Here is a 19,219-nt window from a genome sequence, read left to right as displayed (position 1 = left end):
ATCAACTCCCGAAAACGCAAGCAGCCTCCAGCCTTTCGTAGCACTCTCGCTGCAAAGTCCATGACGGCTTCCCCACCGTTTTTCACTTCCTCTGTTACAGAGGCAACACATCTCACCAGAGAGGAGAACGCACGCTTGCACGCCAACAAACATATAAATTACACGGGCCAGCGAGTAACCAGTGCACAGCTACCCAGACCCCGTGCCCTCTTCAGACCTGGCGTGCTCCGCAGGTACAGGGACGTCTGGGAGTCTGGCCCTACAAGGGCACGAGCTGCTTGGTGCTATCTCACTGACAGAAAACCCTACAAAATTAGCACTTCAAAGACCTGCATCAGAGAGCATCTGCACCCACCTGGCTGAGGTTGAAGGTCATTATGCTGTTGTCATCATAGAGCAGGATGTTTATGGTATCTAAGGCCCACGTACTTTCAGCTAGCAGCCCAGACTTCAGAGACATCATCACTCTCCAGGCTTCAGGAGTTCCTGTAACATAAACACATGATACTGGAGTTTAAAAACAAAAAGGAGATACTTGATACTGCTTTTTGGACCCGTGAAGAGCAGAGCCTGTTTAAGATGATGTACAGACTGTATGTACCAGCAATCTCTCCGCAGACAATGCCAAAATGATGTCTGAAAACACAAATAACCCATGAAAATAAAACTCTTTCAAAGCCAGTAGAGCCCTTCCACTCGGCAGTACTGTACCAAAGGGTAACAGCAGCACCCATCCCCTCGACAGGCACAAGCAGAAAAGCAGGAGTTTCCTCTTACCAATATCTTTTGCTGTCAGCCGCCTCCTCTGCTTCAACACAGGTTGCGTAGCTTCTACTGATCCCGGAGGGAAGGTGATGTCTCGTCGGATCATGGGAGGCTGTACAGCTGCTGGTGTTATATGCGAGGCAGGGACTGGCGGTCCTGCCTTCTGCATTTTCATCCCCGAGTGCAGGAATGGAGATTTACTAGGAGAAGTGCGATTCTCCAGAGGTCTGGGCAGAGGTGCTGGGCTGGATACCTGAGGAATGTGATTCTGCATGCTAGGGGGGGTCTGGTAGTTAGACTGGGGGGGCCTAGTCATCGGGGGCACGGGGGCAGAGGGGCCATAAGGAGGTTGCCGGTTCCCGTGGGAAGGCCATGGTCCCTCATGGTTGACCCTCTGGTCTGAATGCAGAATTTCATCTGTTCGAGTCACTCCGTGATAAGCAGGCCCCTGGGGTGCAGAGCCAGTGCTCTGCCGATTCGGATAGCTGTACCCTATTTCGTTGCGCCCTTGCCACATGGCACCTTGCTGCGGGCCCTCTGGAGTAGACTGTATGGGACCACCCATCATCTGAGGAGGCATGTTTTGCTGAGCATTGGAGCCTGGGGGAGCCGAGACCCTGTCTCTGCCAAATTGGAATGGGAACTGGTTCTGTGGCCCTCCGGCAGATCGGCGGTCAGCAGCAGGGTATGTACTCCCGTACTGGTTATACAAGTCCTGCTGTGGAGACGGCTGTGCAGTTTGCTGCTGGCTCGGTTGCTGGGTCTGTGCTGGAGGCAGCTGCTGCTGCGTCTGCCCCTGCCCGGCGCTGTACGGTACGTTGTACATCTCCCCTTCGTGTCGCTTAGCAGGCGGGCCGTAGCTGCCATCCATCGGTCGCTTGTAATTCTACAGGGAAAATAAAAGCATCGACAACATGAGATTATCTACTTAGAAACAAGCAACCCAAACCTCAGCGGGTAGAGCTACTCAGAGCCAGAGGATATGCCCCACGGCATGGCCTGTAAGAGGGCAAGATTCGTCTCATTGTCAGCCATACCCAACATGAAGTTGGATCAGGCTTTCAGTTTCACAAGCCAAGACCAATTCCTTGCGGCTGGCTGGGTAGTTTCCTTGTGGATTCTACAAGGATGCCTTGGGGGCAGAAATCTGCCCACAGAAAGGACTTTCCTGTAGAAAAGACTCCGCTCTACTATATATTCACCACAAACCAGACTGGGCACAGGTACTCGTTTCCTTTCACATCCAGGAATTTTACCAGACCCTATTTCTCTTATATTTCCCAGAAAACAGGTTTTTGCTGAAGCATCAAACAAGCTGCGTTAAAAACTGTTGTACTTCCTGCTTCTTCCTTTCCTGTAGACTTCAAAATACATCACTGAAAGGAGCAAGAACTACTCTCTCCCCTTCTTCTTTTAAGTGCAAATAAAGAAAACAGTCAATTGCTGAGACAAAATTAAAATCCAAGATCTCTCTTGCCTCTAAGGGTCTATGCTCTAGCTGCTATACAGTCTACTCAGAAGCTCCACGGTCACGACTGGCTTCAGATGGAGCTCTAGGGCTTCAAAGATGACAAGTACCAGAGTAACTCGAACTCTTGGCTCAGAGCCCCATGGCTCTGGTTGCAGAGCCAAACTGCAGAGCAGTTGGAATTATTCTTAGCACAGCTCAGCAAGTGCCCTGTCTATACTCTCCTAAACCAGAGGACTCAAAATTATCAGGAAAACATTATGGGTCTTGGCACTGATACAAAGAGCAAGTCATATATAAGGCTTATGGAAAGAGATGTATGTTCATTCAAACTCTGAAACTCTGTCCTGAAACAAACCTGATGTTTTTAAGAACAACATGTAGGAGGCAGTGGAGCAGTGGAGGCAGGTCTGAAGCCTTTGTCTGCAGGCTCAGTAAGGCAAAGACAAAAAAAAGCCCTGGGTTGTGCAGAACGATCCACCTGAAACAGCTCCCCAGAACAATCAAGGACTTACTCCAAACTCATCTGATCACTTGGACCAAAAGTCTTACAGAAACATGATGGGATTCAGAAAGTTCCAGAGGGGCAGAGAAGCTCCATAAAGCTTCCTGATCTCCTGCTGCCTGACCAGAGCACGCACATCTGCAAACTACACAACCTCCGTTCTCAGAACATTGTTTTGCTAACACAACACTGGAAACGCTAATTAACACTTATTTAAACTATCTGGAAACTGGGGGGAAAAAAGCAGCCTCCTGTATAAGGTACTTAATCCTACGCATTCATAAAGCAAACACATCGCCCAAAGAGTTTTCATCCTCCCCTTTCCACAAATTTCACAGATAAAACTCTTCTGTCTCTCAGTCGAACGAATCAGAAACTTTCTGATAACTTACCTGCTGTTGCTGTTGATACATGGTAGTTTGCTGGCTTGGGAAGGGGCTGCCCGAGGATGTGCCTTGAGTGGAGAATTGATTGCCATAGGAATCATGTCTGGAGAAGAAACAGATGCGTTACTTGTCTGATCAGATGCATGCTTCACTTTCACAGTCTCAGAGCTCTCTAACTGGGAAGAGCCGTTTGTGGCAACACCCCGCACAGACCTTTGCTGCTGCTGCTGCTGCTGCGGGTAGCGGCTGGGAGAGTACATCCCCGATTCAGGGGTGGAAGGCATGATGTTTGGCTGCGGAGTTCCGGTTGCTAAGTTGCCCTCAGGTCCCATGCTGGGCTCCGTCCTACATGGAAGCAAACACAAAAACCCCACACGTCCACTTAAATTCACCCTTGCTCCTCAAACGGAAAAAGATGATCAGAAAAGTCACAGTAGTGACGAGAAAGTAATCATTTCACATGAGTCAAGCAAATTCAAGTTTCAAGTACTCACCTCACTCTGTCGTAAGGACCTCCGTAGGAATAGTGTTGCCGCTGTCCCATGGCCATGTTACCCATCCCTGGACCTGCAGCACGATTGTAAGGGTCACCCATACCACTGTTGGGGCCCTGCCCTGAGGACATGAAGGGATCGCTTCCTGGAGCTGCAATATTGAAAGAAGAACCAATAAACACGTCTATCTCTATCTCTGCCTTAGAAAGAGATGTCCCGTCTTCTGGGAAAGAGGGGCAAGCAGAAGGTCTCCTACAGCACATTGCAGCGTACAGCCAGACACAGGGATTAGCACTCAAGGAGAAAAGGGAGAGGAGCACACAAGGACTTCCTCACCTTTCCTCATACTGCTGTAAGGATCTTTATTTGGCTCGTAAGACATGCGACCCATCATGTCGGAGGTATTCATGCTGGGCTGGTACCCTGGATTTGGAGTCATGGAGTTCCGCTTCTGGAACGTGGGATCACTACCATCTGCAAAGGCATCCTGAAGGCCCACTGAGTTACTCCTGATTCAAAAAAACCCAACAAACACAGGATTATAGAGGTCCACAATGCTCCTCAGGATACTTTTCCCCACATGTTCCCTCTCAGGTGTTGCCATCCCCTAAAAGGACCACAGTCGTGGCTCCTCCAACAGAGGCATGAAGAACTGCCCTGCTACAATACTGTCCTCAACCCCAGTCCCAAAAGCAATGATTATTCACACACAGATGCAGAGTCAACAACGTTGCTGTGAGCCATTAGCAAAGGAGCAAAGCCATGGAGCCCCACCAAAACAGCCATCTGTGGTAGTGACCCAGAAGCAACCTCACAGTCACACTGCATCCAGCATAGTGGAAGAGGGTGCAATGGTTTCATACCTGATGCCTGGCAAAGGGGGCATCTGACTGTGTGGCGTAGATGCTGGAGTTGGTGGCTTCAGGTCTCCTCCTTCTGCCATGGAGCTGCTGGTGGACTGAGGCGTCTGAGGACCCTGCATTGAGCCTGAACCCGCTGCAAGAACAGAAACCTGGCGTGAGCAGCTTTGCACCCTACAGATGCAACCCAGAAACTCCCAGAACATCAGCCTCAAGAACAGAGAGCAAAGAGTCCTTCAAGAAAGACACAGATGAAACATGGCCAAAAAAGTACAAGGAGCTCAACGCTGCAAGGACATACTGGGCCAGACTTCCCAGAAGAACCATGTACAGTAACGTAAAGCTGAGAGGACGTGTTTGTTTTCATCATGCCTTCATTCTTAACCACATTCCCTTTTACGCACCGTGCCACCACTGTGGCACTGTGTCAGGTTGCCCAGGCTATCTAGCTTCGAAGGCTGATGCTCTACAGTGCACCATGCAGCATGGAATACGGTGCTTCTTGCCAAGTGACAACCACTGACCCATCACCTTCTCATTGTCTTTCTACCCAGAAAGAAGGTGGGTTTGAGCCCTCTCCTGGAAGCCTCACGATCCTTCTAGTGATGGAAACTCCAGGACGTCAGCTGAAGTCACCAAGTCATTCTGAACAAGGCTCCTCTGTCTTGAGGAGGAGACGCTCTGCCCTTCGAGCGGGGTTAATTCATGCAGGTTAATTCAAGCACCACTCCCAAGGATTCCTGGAACAGGGAATGCCGGAGATGCCGGATCTTTCACTGAACAACAAAACCCGTCCAGCAAGTTCCCTGGCTCTGTACGGGTTGCTTTACACTACAGTAAGCTTTCGTCAAGAATCCCAGGCCATCATGTGTAATCCAGCTGTGCTGTCAGCTCCAGGAGCTCTCCTCTGCCCCTGGATTGCTGTGACAGTGTCAGCTCTCAGGTTCATATGCTCCTCGCAGCTGGCAAGAGCTGAACTCTTAATTAATGTTTCCATTAGTTACCATCCCCAGCACCCGATATCCCTCAGCTTCAGCCCTGCTGGTTGATGAGTCATTTCAGCTATTCATTAAAATCCGCCGAGGTCACGTCCAGGGCATGTTTGTTTACACCCCACCTTCCTGGCACCCTGTCCTCTTCTCAGCGGCTCCCTCCCAGCCCGGGGAGGTCTCGGGAGAAGGAAGGGCAGAGGCAAGCTCAGCGGGGAGTTTCATTCATGGGCCCTCCCCGCCGTTCTCCTTCCCCTGTCAGCAGCGGTTCAGCTCCACTCACTTCCCCCAGGAATTTGCCGCTCGTCTCCGTTTGTAATGCTGGCATCGGCAGGAAGAGGCCTCGAGACATTCCCTGCGTCGCTGCCATTTGGTGTTTGTCCCCACCCCCTGCCGTCCCTCCCACTCACAAATTTACACACAGTTGGAGCCAGGCCAGTTCCATGCTCTGGGAATTAAAACCCAACGGCAGACTGATTACGCCTCCCCAGGGACACACTGCAGTTTGCGAGCCAGGAACCCAAGAAGGTTTGCAGGAAACCCGTGCCGAGTGCCCACGAGGTAATAGCCAGTCCACTCCAGCCAAGGCCCTTCCGTAAACGCTTTTGGTTTTTGAGAGTTATGAACGCACACTGCATGGAAAACAGCTCCAGCACCAAGAACTCTACCTAGATGATTGTCCTGCAAGGCCTTTAGATGCTCTGCAGCCTCAAAAAGTGGTTAACGGAGAATCATGCAGTGCGATCCTCATCATTCACAAAGTTATGCAGAAGTTCATTTGACAGAACAGGCTGAAATGAAGCATAAGCCAATGCCAACAGGTTACAAAGTCTGCAAGGAGAGCGAAGCATGCGTGTCTGTGTGGGATGACAGAGCCCTTCATCCAAACGATGGGACTTCAAAATGCCCCATTGTTGTCCAATTGGTTTGCAAACAGGGAAGTTATTCCCAGTAAGGGTGACTTGCTGGGAAACAGGCCTCTGCGTGTGCAAGTCTGGAGGATGCTGCTTCAGCAGGGCCTCAGCAACCCCCTGGAGCAGTAGTGCCCACTGGGACTCAGTGCTCCTCTAAGGCTCTTAAGTCTGGAGCTGAGGTTGAGAAAGCAATTTGTGTTGTGTCCTACACCCTCGGTTCCTGCCGATCCAGGGGAGCAAGAGAGAGGAGGAAAAGGGAAGCGAAAAGAGGAGCATGAACATGCCGAGTGATACAGCTTAAAGGATCAGAGCAACCACGCTTCAGTGCTGCCTCTGCATATTCCTAGTTGCAGGAGTCTGGACTAAAGACAAGCGGAGAGAACAGTTTAAATAGGAAATACAGCACAGCCCTCTCACAGCAGGAATCAAACCTGTGGACTAAGTCAACAGAGCCGCACAAACGTGCAGAGTTTGGGATAGCAGCCCTGCAAATTGCTACTGCTGATGGGCTGAAGCAAGAGATCACCTGTACCGCAGCCCAGAAGGCAGACTCACGACCTCCACATACCATCATATCAGCTCAAACAAAATAAGAATCGATGCACCATCTAATCCATTCTGACAGGCACGTAGTGCTACAAGAAGTTTAAAGTGGCTTCCTAAAAGTCTCAGCCCTCTCCAAATAAACTCCAAATGCTCTTAACATCTTTGTTCCACTGCCTAGTATCTCATGGGGAACAAGAAAAAGGTTTTGGAAAGAAAGTGGGGATGGATTTGTGGTCTAGCTTAAGCGGAACTCAGGCACCACTTTAGACAGAAGTTTAGTCTAATGACACAGAAGTTGCTTTATCTTGCAGAATACACTAAGGCTGAAGCTACATTGGGACAGGTTTCCTGACTAGTGAACAGCCATGATTTAGTTCTTAAAAAAACCCAACACTCTGTAACTGAGAGGATAGATAAATGTAGTTGCCAACAGAATATTCGGACAAGCACACTGTCGATCAAGGGCTTAGCAGGGCTGAAACACAACTGCAGTACAATCAAAAAAGGGTTCATTATTCCACTCCTCAGGAGCTAGACAAAGATGATGCCAGGTTTCAGAACCAAAAAGGCATTTTTTGCAAACATTACAAGAACTTCAAAGCAGACAAAGTTTTTATTTCACCTACATGAACAGGCTCCTGACCAGAAAAAGCATCTGAACGTTTTACTTATAAGACAAACTGGAACACCAAAGCTTAACGGGTTGGCAAGTTCAGCAGCAATTCAAGCAATGAACTCAACGTAAATGAGACAGAAACGATCAGACTTTCCAAAGACTAAAGAGTACAGCATGCACTGCTAGCCTGGACGTTTTCTCCTTTTTTTTTTTTTTCCCCCCTCTGAATTGAACACTATGCTTAAATGTTCAGAAACTGGAGCACCCCATCAAATTTGAAACAACAGTAGAAGTTCATTTTCAAGGGCTTGAATTCTAGAGCATCCAACTTGTAAAACGCTTATGAAGCTCTCTGGGCACAAAGCCTCAGAAAGCCCTCACTGCCTTCTGCTGAAGACAGAAAGGAGTACTTACTTCATGAGGAAGATGAGTGCACACCCATGTCAAGCATTTACTCCCAGAAGGTAGCACTTGCATAGTCAAAACAAGCACAACTTTTCTAGCAAGTTCCCAAAGCTAAGCAGTACCAACAAGGGCTGCTGTTAGAACACGCAGAGATCGCCTTGAAGGGATAACTCCGGACTTCTCTCTCCACCAGATTCTCATAAGGCAGTGAAGTACTGGTAAGCACAGAGGTGCGTGTGTATACGTACGTATGTATTGTTATGTTTTCCCTTTTCTTAAACTTAGTACAGAGGTGGGACACACAAAAACTGAACTATCCCAAGAGGCTTGACTTATTCCCACTATTATTCACTCCCTCGTTACAAAAATATTTAATCTACACAACCAGAGAACATCTAATTAGAAACAGATATGAGGGCTTTGTGAAGTTTGGAATTGGTCTGGCCCACGGCACGTGGAGTCGGGTGTGCAACGCCAGAGATCCTCTGGTTCAAACATTCATTCCACACCTTAAACAGGTGTCTAAACTCACCTGGAGATGGAGGCTGTATCTTAGTCTGAGACTTCTTTGAATCGGCAGCTGCAAAGATATCTGGAGGGGGGTCTTCACCTCGCTCAATCTTGCACTCAAAGGCATAGAGACACTGGATGTACTGCTTCTTCAAAGAGCTAGCTGCACTGCTGGACGTGCCCACATTGAGATTTGTGGCTAACTCGCGCCATTTCTTGTTTTTGTTGACCTGCACAACCAAACAAGAGGCTCTAAACTCAAAATCCCAGCTACTCCTCCAAGAAATTTTCTGGGAAGAAATCCACGCTTCCCAGTTAAAACAAAGGATGCTCTAAGGGCTAAGCAGAGCAGATACAGTTGTGTTCCAAACCAAAAACTAGTGAACTCTCTTCCTCACCTAGAGAAAACTTCTCGAACAGGGACAGACTGCAAGTCAAATTAGCCATGAGGCCAGCTGACAGCCAGATGCAAAGACAAAGACAGCGTCACCAATCTTTGCACTGGACAAAGCAGGGAAAAAAAGCACTTGAATTGAATCTCACCACCGACTGTTCTCAACCAGACAACGGGAGAGCAGACATTTGGCTCACTTAAAGGATGCTGGGTTTTATAAGTATTATTTGGGGTATATAAATATAGTAAAAAAAAAATAAATAAAAAGAAAAGAAACACAGATAAATGGAAAGTCATGGCTTACATCTAGCTATGAATCTAACTTTGAATTGTGTTGCCCATTGACTTGTGACTGCCAGACAGTGGGCAGCTCTGAATACAAACACCCAGTCACCACACTGGCTGCTGGACACTCACCTGAGTCAATCCTCCAATCTCCTTCACTGAGATGTAGAGCCGGTAAAGGTCCAAGGGTTTCCTGCCTACCGCTGGGAGATTTGTCATGCCCATGGCCTTCTCTTCAGTAAAGGCCAGGTAACGATCTACCCAGATCTTCCTCTCAGGCTCACCACCCAGCTCATAGAGTTTGGTGATCTTCTCATTGGTTGTAGTAGAGGAACTGGACTTCTAGGAGAAGGAAAGAGATATCAGGACTGAGCAGCACAAAAGCAGCTAGTTCACATCCGAGATGGTTTTAAAAAAGCAATCAGATAAGAGTTCAAAGTTCTGCTGTTATATTGAGAACAGCTTTATATTAGACCTATGCTTGTCTCGGATCAACGTCAGGCAAGTGTTATTCGACAAAGGTATCACAAAACCAGCCGCTACTCAGGGAATTATGTATTTTTAAAAAGTGAAAGGTTTCAGGAATGCTACAGAAACCAAACAAACCTCAAGGAGACTTTGCAGAGAGCCATCTCTTTGAGACAGCCTTTGTGGGCTCGTTTGCTAAATATATGAGAAAACATCTAATTCAACTACAAATGAGATTCCCCAAGGCTACTGCACTCTGCCAGGGTGAATACTGCCCTCTGGTTAGTCTCTTCTCTTACCCAAGTGGTAGATGCCAGGTTAAACTGACACTAAACACTGCAAAGGAATAAAAATAAACACGCCTCAAAGAAAAATAAAGATGAGAGGCACCTGTCTGACAAAAGCGTGCGAGGGGTCCCCCACAAAGACCACCTCTCCACCCTTGCCTATTCACTGACAGAAGCGCAGAAATCTCCTGCTACCCAGACATGACGTAAGCTCCCACATTGGTTTGCTATCGCTGGCGTATCAGGATCCAGGAAGACTGATACGGAAAGGTATCACAGGAATTTGGAATACAAGTTTACAGTTATGAAGTATGAGTATCACACACTAGTTCCTACACATCCGATTCACTGAATCGTCCGAGCGTCTATTTAGAGGTAAAACCTGTGGTCCTGCATCTTGCCTTGCTTCCCCCAAGTCTTTCGATGTAGTGCATAAGCACGTTATTTTGCCTTTCACCACTTGGATCACATACACTTGGAGTAAAGGCAGAAATGGTTTTGGCATTCCAAACGCTTACTTAGAAATGAACTTCCAAAGTAGAATTGAACTTCAAATCTGATGATGTTCTAGATGAACCCCTACACCCAAGAGTGAGTGTATTCATTAGCACATGAGATAATCCTTGAACAGCGCAGGCCAGGAGGCCAGAACAATGCTTATTTGTAGCTCCTGGCATCTCCTAGCCCAAGAGCATTCAAGTCCTTGTTCGTCATAAATAGAAAGGCAGATGCCAGAACACATGAGCAGAAGCAAGAGATCTTCTGATTCCTCTTGCAGACTTCTGGTGGTACAGGTATCAAGCTTGCAGAGCATTTATTTTCCTTCAAGTAGCAAAAGAGGAGACTACGGGCTCAGAAACTGCTTTTTTGGTGGTTCTTTTGAAACTGGTAGCAGTAATGCAAAGAAAAACACTCCCTGAAGAACTTGTTTGCCTCCCTCTTCTGGCTTTAATACAGGATTAGTAAGAGGTTTGTTTGTGAAACAACTGTAACACTTTAGTATACCACCTCCCAGCTGAGAGGTGATAACTGAGTAGCTCCAAGCCTACACCAGAAACAAACTCAGGTTTGTTTACACTTCTTTTGGCAGTTTCACTGTGGCAGGTGATAATTCCTAATACTAAATTGTTTTGCAAGTGAAATTTATTACTCCCAAAGGACTGCGACATGCTCCCCTTCATTTCCGAACACTTTATGAATCCCAGAAGTAAAACCCTCAATTGTTTGAATTTTCCTGATAAATCCCGAAGAACCTCTTGGAACCACTGGCACAGTTCAAGCACAGCCAGGGCTGGACACATCAAGCGTAATTCATGTTGAATCTCCTTACACCCAGCACTTCAACTACATGGTGTTTACCTTTACACTTCTGATTCACACAGCAGTCTAATTAGCTATTCTGGGGATCTGGGGACTCGGATAGAGCTGACCCAAAAGGTGCATCTGGTCAGGTACCTTCTCCCCAGTTAACAGAGGCAAGACTAGCCCACAATTGAAACGAGAACGTATAAATAAGGTGTGCCAGGCATCTGTTAGAAATTCTAGATAGAGGCTTGAACTTGTGAGTCATAAACAGGGGAGGACGTGAATTCTGATAGAAAAGTCCCTTTCCTGGCCTTGCTGAGGGCTAGTGGGTCTCTGTAGGGGATGGCAGAGTTCAGGCTCCTCAAGAATACCGTTATTAACATATGCGGGTATTTAGGGGTTTATTGCAAATATAGCCAGAGCCTACTCTAAAACACACATGTTTTGAGACACTTACTTCTTTAATTATGCTCCAAAACATAACACATCCCAAAAGAGGATATCCCACTGACTCGCCACACTCTTGAGTCAGAAGCACGGTCACAAGTAGCAGTCAGATCACATACTACAAGGACGACCATGCTAATGAGAAGTCTGTTGAGGCTAAGAACTATGAATCAAATTAGGTTTCTCTCAGGAACCACACTTGCTACTAGATAGATGCACTGTTCAATCCAAGTTAACATGCAATGGTTTTATTTCCCTGGATGCTGAAGAGGATGGGAGTCATTCAAAACAAAACCCAAAACATTTTACCTTTGACTTGGATTCCGCTTTTGGCGTCCCATCTGCCTTATTGTTCATTTTAGTTGCAGGTGTTAATTTGACATCCCCAAGACCCATCATTTCAGGGCTTGCTGCCATCCCTAGGAAGTTAAAAGAATCTTTAACACTGATTTTCAATCCAGTACAATAAAAATCAATGAAATGCCTAACAGTCGGCACTGGCTTACCTGCAGAGTTGTTAGCCATATTCCCACCCATCGGATAGGGTGGGCCCTGGGGGTTTATCATGCCAGCCATACTGTTAATTCCCTGTCCATAAGGAGGTCCAGTGCCCATCATTCCCCCTTGATTCATGTTGGGATAACCAGGAGGCCTGGAGAAGGCAAGGAAGAAACAGGCGCTTACTCCAAATACTAAGCATTAAGATCTTGTCTTCTAAGGAAGCAGGTTTGCTAAAACAAGCCTTCTACAAAGGAAGCGGAGAAGTGGCTTTTCTCCAGCTCACTTTTCCAGCAAAAGACCACAGATCAGGTGCTCTTTTAAAGCTTAGCTACCCTAGAGCCCAAGTCTCATTTCCAAAAGAAAAGGGGATGTAAACCATTTTGAAAGAGGGACTTCAGTTCTGAACATTTTCACCCTTAATCTTTTTCTACTACATCCCTAAACTGAACTTCCTTTCAGTCGTTAAGTTGCTTTTACAGGGAAGAACAGATCTGCAAAGACTGCAGCCCTGTGCATTTAAGTGAGAATACATTATTTGTATAGATGAACGCTGTAGTGCTCCAGCCACATTTAATGATTTTTCTTTATTTCTTTCCTTTTTGTTACCCATACAAGCTACATTATTTCACATGTATCGGAAAACCTCACACACAAAACTGTCGCTCAAACTCGTTACTCAAAGGGACAGGCTTTGATGCCTTTATTGGCGTTTGGAAACTTGACCTCTTGGCAGTCATAGGTAACATCAGACAGTAGATCGCAGAAGCAACCCTAAAGTCAGGATAAAGAGCACAATGCCCAGTCAGACAACAAATATATCTAACGGCTTTACTGGGGGAACCCAATTTATAAGCAAGTTCAGGGCTTGCAAGGCATTCTGGTAGGCCACATACACCTACTCTGAAATGCGCAGTAAAAAAAAACACCACAGAAAATAGTTGCAAAGTTCAGTGCTGAATTCCAGCTCCCTTTCCCACAGCTGCTCATCAAGGCCCTAAAAGGAAGAAGTTCATTACACTGGACAAGTAATGCCTTGGTTCAGACAAATGCAGCTGGATGGCTGTCTGCTAGATTTATGGGCTTTACCACACACGCAGCGTCTTTTAAGTCACTCATGTAACAAAGACAACCAGAAAGTGAAAACAACTGAAGGGATCTCAGAGTTAAACAGATTTCACCTATGAATATTAAAAATTCCCTAGGCACGTCATTAACGATGCATTCCAACACACTGCTTGTCCAAGCTTTATGCTCTTCCTTTTTAACACTTAAGACTGATGAAAAAGTCTCCAAGAAGGGCAAACCTTCAAGGAAGCGTACATTCAGTATTACCCCAACTTTGGGTTATTCCATCCAGAGCTCTGAAACCTAGATGCGACATAGGGAAGGGACTTCAGAGACCAGGGGAAATCTCATTCCTTACCTGTTCTGGATGGAGTTGGCAGCAGCGTGCATGGCGGCAGCAGCCGCTTCTTGTGCTTTGCGATTCATGCCGCCTGGTGGGGGGCACATCCCTGTCCCCACCTGAGGCGGCATATTCGCCATGTTAGGTCCATAAGGTCTGTTCCCCATGGCTGCATGGCTCATCCTCCCTGGAGGAAGCCCGCTGTATGGTGGCACACCAGTCTGCCCATGCATCTGGCTCCCTGCTCCCATGGGGTTCATGCTTCCTCCCATTCCTGGACTGGGGTAGTTGGCATTGGACATAGCATTGTAGTTTGGCTGCCTGGGATAACCTCCTAAGGAGATAAAAAAGAGGGGAAGACAACATCATTCAACTAGTTAGTTTATGAATCACCATAAAAATCTTCTATCAGCAAATATTTAAATATCACTAACAGAGATGAGGGGGAGTGTTAACACCTCAACAAAAAGTCAAAGTACTTGGATATAAGCCACATAAAATGTGTTTTGACATAGCCAAGTAACAACATCGATTCAAAAGCTGCCTGAAACCCTCCCAAGCCTCAACCGAGCAGAGTGAGCTAAATGGTCCAGGACAGGATATAAGAAAGTCACTTAACCCTTTCCAAAACATACAGCACTCAATTTTCTTCCTCGACAAAGAGAACTGGCCCTTCTTCTCTATTACACTGAATGCATGACCTACATCTTTTTAAACGAGGAGGAAGGATCCAACTAGCCCTGAAAGCAACATATTTCATCAATCTCAACATGAACAAAGCAAAGCTCCTGCCCGCTCATAAGGAGCACGCTGTTTTGTATCACCCACACATTAAGAGGGGACAAATAAAAACAGTTTATCAGAGACAAGATGTTACAATAGAGAGAGGCCTTTTGTATTTGCTGAGCTCAGTTCCCACCTTGAGGAGCTGACAGTGCCTCACCTTGAGGTCCGTACTGCCCGCCCTGGGGTCCGTAGCTTCCCATGGAGTTCTGCTGGTATGGCCCCATTCCAGCATGCATCTGTCCTCCAGAAGACTGACGGGGAGATAAGGCTGAGCCGGGCTGGGGTGAGCTGTACTGGGGCATCTGAGGGTTCCTCTGCATGTAACCTGGTCACCCAGCGAGCAGAGCGGACAATTATTAGTGCGAAGTATCCAGAGGTGCCACCGGACACACATGTTCTTAGGTAACAGCAGCCTCTGGGACCGACTAACAAAATCCTTTCAGCAACAGCCTAGACAGATTTTACAGTGGTTGCTATTAAGGAGCCAGTGTTATCTACTAAGATAACAGATCCAATTTCCTGTTTTAACCAGGAAAAAAAAAAACAACTTAGTGTCACAGGAGTAGACAGTACAACTCTGCAAATCCTAGGGACTTCTTCTTCTTGTTGTTTTTTGTTTGCTTGTTTGTTTTCTCAGGGTGACAACTATATACCTTCAGCCAGGACAGCTGAAATTTCACATGCGTTTCCCCCCACACGAACCTTATTCTCTTCAGGGGAAAAGGCATGCAATATTGTTGCGAGCACCCCTCACTTTGAAGCTTAAGGTCACCGACCTTGGACAAGCAACATTTACAGAAAAGTGTTTCAAAAGCCAGAGAAAACATCTTACAAGCCAAACTACTACCTTGGATGGAACATTAAGAGGCCAAACGACCAGCAACAGTTGAATTTACTGCAAGGTGCCTAAACACTTGCAGCTTATAAACCTGGGGCAGCTCTTAAATGCTATCTCAACATAGAATCCATGTCATCAGGCCAGGTAGTTTTCAGTTACACATCTAGCTTTACAAACAGATCCATACAACTAAACCTTTTAGCTCATGCCACACACCTCGATCTTGCGCTATGCTTGACTGGTTCATGGAAGGATGCATGATACTGTCCGACTGGCCACTGGGCGGTCGGGGTGGCATCTGATTGCCTACACCACAAAAAGGAGCATAGTTAATCACAAAAACTGCACACCACAAAACCCAGGATGCAAGAGTATTAAATACCAGAACTACAAATAACTTGAGAAGGGTATGTTAGCCACAGTGAAGAAAAACAAGAGCAAGATCAGTCACATTAAACCAGCAAAATGACACTGCTGGTTTACCAGCCATCCCACCCATCTTACTGCATCCTTTAAAAGTTACAGACATTTTAAAGCCAACAAATGAGATCACAGGACCTCAATAACCACATAGTACGGCCACTGGCCAATTCCTCCCCACGGGCCATTTCAATTCACTCACCAGCTGCACGAGGCAGTCCCACCAAAAGATCAACACGTGCCGAGCAGCGTTACCTGGTACTGCAGCAGGTGAAAGCGGGCCAGAGCGGGACTGCGCAACACTAGCTGGAGATCCAACTGGGGATGGGGAGGGTCCTCTGATGCCTGGCAGGTGAGGAGAGGTATGCGGAGAGAAAGGAGACTGAGCTGGGTTACTCTGCTCTCCTTGACTGCTGGAAATCCCTGATGTGCTTACTCCAGGACTCAGGGCTCCTTCTGTACCCATGGGTAGATCATCTATCGAACCAGACAGGTCCTGCAACACACAGAGAAACAGATCAGGCAAAAATAAAAAGACACGGGACTGTTCTCTCACATACCACTAAGAAAGAGTGCATTTCTCCCTTAGGCATACTACAAATAGAAATCAATGAACTCTGTTCATGTTACTGTCAGTAACGAAGGCTGCTGCAGACTGAGGTAACTGCCAAATGTGTCTTATCCTGCTGCCTGTCTCTGACCCAAGAGTTCCCTAGCTGGTTTGCCGAGTGCTTGCTGATGGTCCAAACAACTGGTTAATTCTCCTACTTGCTTCTTTTAGTTCAGTTTAAAGGTGAGAAATTAAAGAATGCGTCAACGATACACGTAAAACTGCAAATAGAGGAGACAGTCCATGTGATCACGGCTTGGAAGAGAAACGTGGCTCAGCCTCTGAAAGACAGAAAACTCCTGCCTCACCATAATTAATTCATAAACCTCATATGAGCTGGGAAACTACTCACTTGAGATGGATAAAAACAAACTAAACAGAGATTTAAAAGAAAACCATAAAATACTCTTCAGGGTTCCCACTTCCCTTTCTTCAAAGATAGCAAAAATTAGCAGTTACAATATCAGCCTGTGAAGTTCAGCTTGTCTTGAAGGCGAGGCCAGAAAATACCCTTCCTACTGCATGTATCGACCCTGAAGAAGAAAAGCACGAAAAGCCTAAGAAAGTTGAAACCTCCAATTGCCACAGTAGCGACTGCAAAGCAACAGCACCAAAAATCAGCTGGCAAGTCTGAAAAATGGGGATACTTCCAAGATGCCGTGCGGATCCGGCACGCACAATTGTACTAGCTGTTTGACAGTAAGGTCCATCAGCTATTCAGGCTTGGCCTGGAGTAAATGAGTAAGTAACAGTCCAAGACAGAGTAAGCGGTGGCGCATTTGAACAGAAAGCTGGGAAGTTATAACTATTCCCGTGATTAGATAAAAATCTCTGCCAGAGATTTGAAGGATCACAGCAGGTGAAGAAGTGGCAGACCAAAGCTTACCAGGACTTCACCTATCCTTCGTAAGTCTTTCAGAGCAATCAACCCTGGATCAGAAGCGTTCTGGACTGCGCCCTGAAGGCATTTCAGATCCACTCCCTCTGCACAGAATTCAGCTGACCAGCATGAACAGAGCCAACCTCATTTAAAACACCATGCAGAAAGGCTGAGCCAACTGATAAATAACTTGCACACCCTGGTCTCATTTACACTGCCTGGATGATGCCTTGTTTAGCAGCAGTTCGGATAACATTTTCCCAGCTCTGCACAGTGCAGAAGGAGCTCAGACACAAGATACTGCAAACTTATAGCCTTCAGAAGCAAGCAAGAGCCCTAGCACTCTGCAACACCTGTCTGCCAGGTGATGTGTGAAAAGGCTCTGACAGCACATCCCCATCATCTAAGCTGGAGAACAGTATGTCACCACATCCTAGGGAGTGGAAAACTGGAGTTACGGGAGAATAAAAAATGACCCGGGAGATATCCAACCACCTCATCACACTTGTTGGACAGACGGTGACATTCAGAAGGACAACGGGGAGAGCGGGGCATCAGCTGCGCTACGTTCAGTTGTCTGCTGCGGGAGGGCAATCTTGTCTATTTTAACACTGGAATTTGATGAAAATGCTTCTAACAAACGCTGGCAGATGCTACATTTGAGCTGAAAACGCCAGTCAGTTGGTGGGGTGACTTAGTGCATAGCAGGTCCTTCCTCCCCTTCCATTACTGCTTCTGTTCAAGAGATCATTTCCTGCACAACAGTCTCAGAGGTGTATTTGCTTACTGCTGAAGTATTATCTTCCTGGGAAAAAAAGAGCTTTGTTTTATTTCAACGAAAGCTAAAAAACTGCAGAAAAAGCCTAAAAATAGCGTCTAAGAGCTCTTGCAATTTTCAGTACCTTCCTGTTGTAACATCAAAAGCACTGCTCATTTACACCGCTACTTGTTTTTTTTCCTCGTACAACTTTGACAAAACCCGCATTCCTACTGCGGAAACCATCTGAAGTGAGAGTAAAGAGACAGTATTTCCAACATTTCGCATTCAAAAGCATCAACCAACACAAACGATCACGAGCAAAACGGTCCTCTCCCTGCGACTCACTGCATCTAACTTCAGCCACCGGTGTAAGACGCACATCTAGATTCCCCTCCAAGACAACGAAGGGATCAGAATGTCCAGAAGCCAATTCAGTCCAACCTAAAATTGGACAGAAATACTGGTATTTCCCTTAAATACATTAAGGTACTTTTAGTCTGAATCACCAAAAGCATCCAAACACTGTTTTCATCATCACTGAAATGAAGTTGGAGGCCAAAACCCTTTGCAGCTTTAAAATCCCCACCACCACGAGCTCATGCGGGTACGGTATTTCAGAGGAGTTCAACCTTCAGACCAGAGGGGCAGAGCCTATATTAGATGAGAGATTTTTAGGCTCAAAAGAAAAAACACATTATAAATGTACACCCGAGACAAAATACTGGCACGAAAGGACAGACACAGAGCGAGTGTGCAAGGTGGAATGTGAAAGTTTCCTTCCATTATCAGGAGTATAAGTGACATGCTTCTCCAAGAGGCAAAAGAGGAGGTTTGCCTCCAGGATCTGAGGGCGTCACTGAGGAGGTATGAGCAATGTTCATAGATGAACTGGGCAGACTAAGAGGATACGACTTGGTAATGCCAGGCACGAAAATATCTGTATCTGCAGGACATAAAATGAAGCAATATTAAAAACTGTTTGAAAATTAACTCCTAAGTAACTAGATAACAATCTTTAAAGCTGATGTCTTCGACCTTGCCGATGCATCAAAGCTTAACCTAAGCACTGCAAGTCATTTAAAAACATTCAGTTTTAATTAAGCGGGTTAATACAGGGTTGCTTCAGACATGCGAGCGAGGGCCCCTCTGCATTGCTAGCATACCATCACGGACCTCACATACAGGAAGAGTAGGCCTTCTAGCTATAAGGCTGTGAATCAGACCCTCAGATCATCAGTTTAAATAAGTTAAAAGTGAATTACATGTCAACCTTCCTTGGATGTTTGGACATGAATTGAAACAGGACCATAAAAATCACGTAACTCATAAAGTGACTTTCACCTCTAAAGCTCTGTAAGTTTTATGAATTCCAACA

The 19,219-nt window shown here is 46.4% G+C and overlaps 1 protein-coding gene across 4 annotated transcripts in view; it reads right to left on the bottom strand.

Annotated features, from left to right (window-relative positions):
- Positions 1-19,219, bottom strand: part of ARID1A (AT-rich interaction domain 1A) — a 69,024-nt gene that overhangs the window by 3,392 nt on the left and 46,413 nt on the right. For all 4 annotated transcript variants that reach the window (XM_075522214.1, XM_075522215.1, XM_075522212.1 and 1 more), the window contains 15 exons: positions 15,850-16,090; positions 15,391-15,480; positions 14,494-14,661; positions 13,569-13,884; positions 12,151-12,296; positions 11,954-12,063; positions 9,270-9,479; positions 8,481-8,688; positions 4,482-4,614; positions 3,955-4,127; positions 3,619-3,769; positions 3,338-3,469; positions 3,131-3,227; positions 778-1,651; positions 356-486 (listed from right to left, as the gene is read on the bottom strand). In XM_075522214.1, the coding sequence (XP_075378329.1) occupies positions 356-486; positions 778-1,651; positions 3,131-3,227; positions 3,338-3,469; positions 3,619-3,769; positions 3,955-4,127; positions 4,482-4,614; positions 8,481-8,688; positions 9,270-9,479; positions 11,954-12,063; positions 12,151-12,296; positions 13,569-13,884; positions 14,494-14,661; positions 15,391-15,480; positions 15,850-16,090 (3,180 nt within the window). The remainder of the gene's footprint in view (positions 1-355; positions 487-777; positions 1,652-3,130; positions 3,228-3,337; positions 3,470-3,618; positions 3,770-3,954; positions 4,128-4,481; positions 4,615-8,480; positions 8,689-9,269; positions 9,480-11,953; positions 12,064-12,150; positions 12,297-13,568; positions 13,885-14,493; positions 14,662-15,390; positions 15,481-15,849; positions 16,091-19,219) is intronic.

Source organism: Mycteria americana, chromosome 21 (genome assembly GCF_035582795.1).
Source record: "Mycteria americana isolate JAX WOST 10 ecotype Jacksonville Zoo and Gardens chromosome 21, USCA_MyAme_1.0, whole genome shotgun sequence".
Taxonomy (NCBI): domain Eukaryota; kingdom Metazoa; phylum Chordata; class Aves; order Ciconiiformes; family Ciconiidae; genus Mycteria; species Mycteria americana.
Note: the sequence above shows the minus strand (reverse complement) of the source record. Positions and strands in the feature narration are given on the sequence as shown.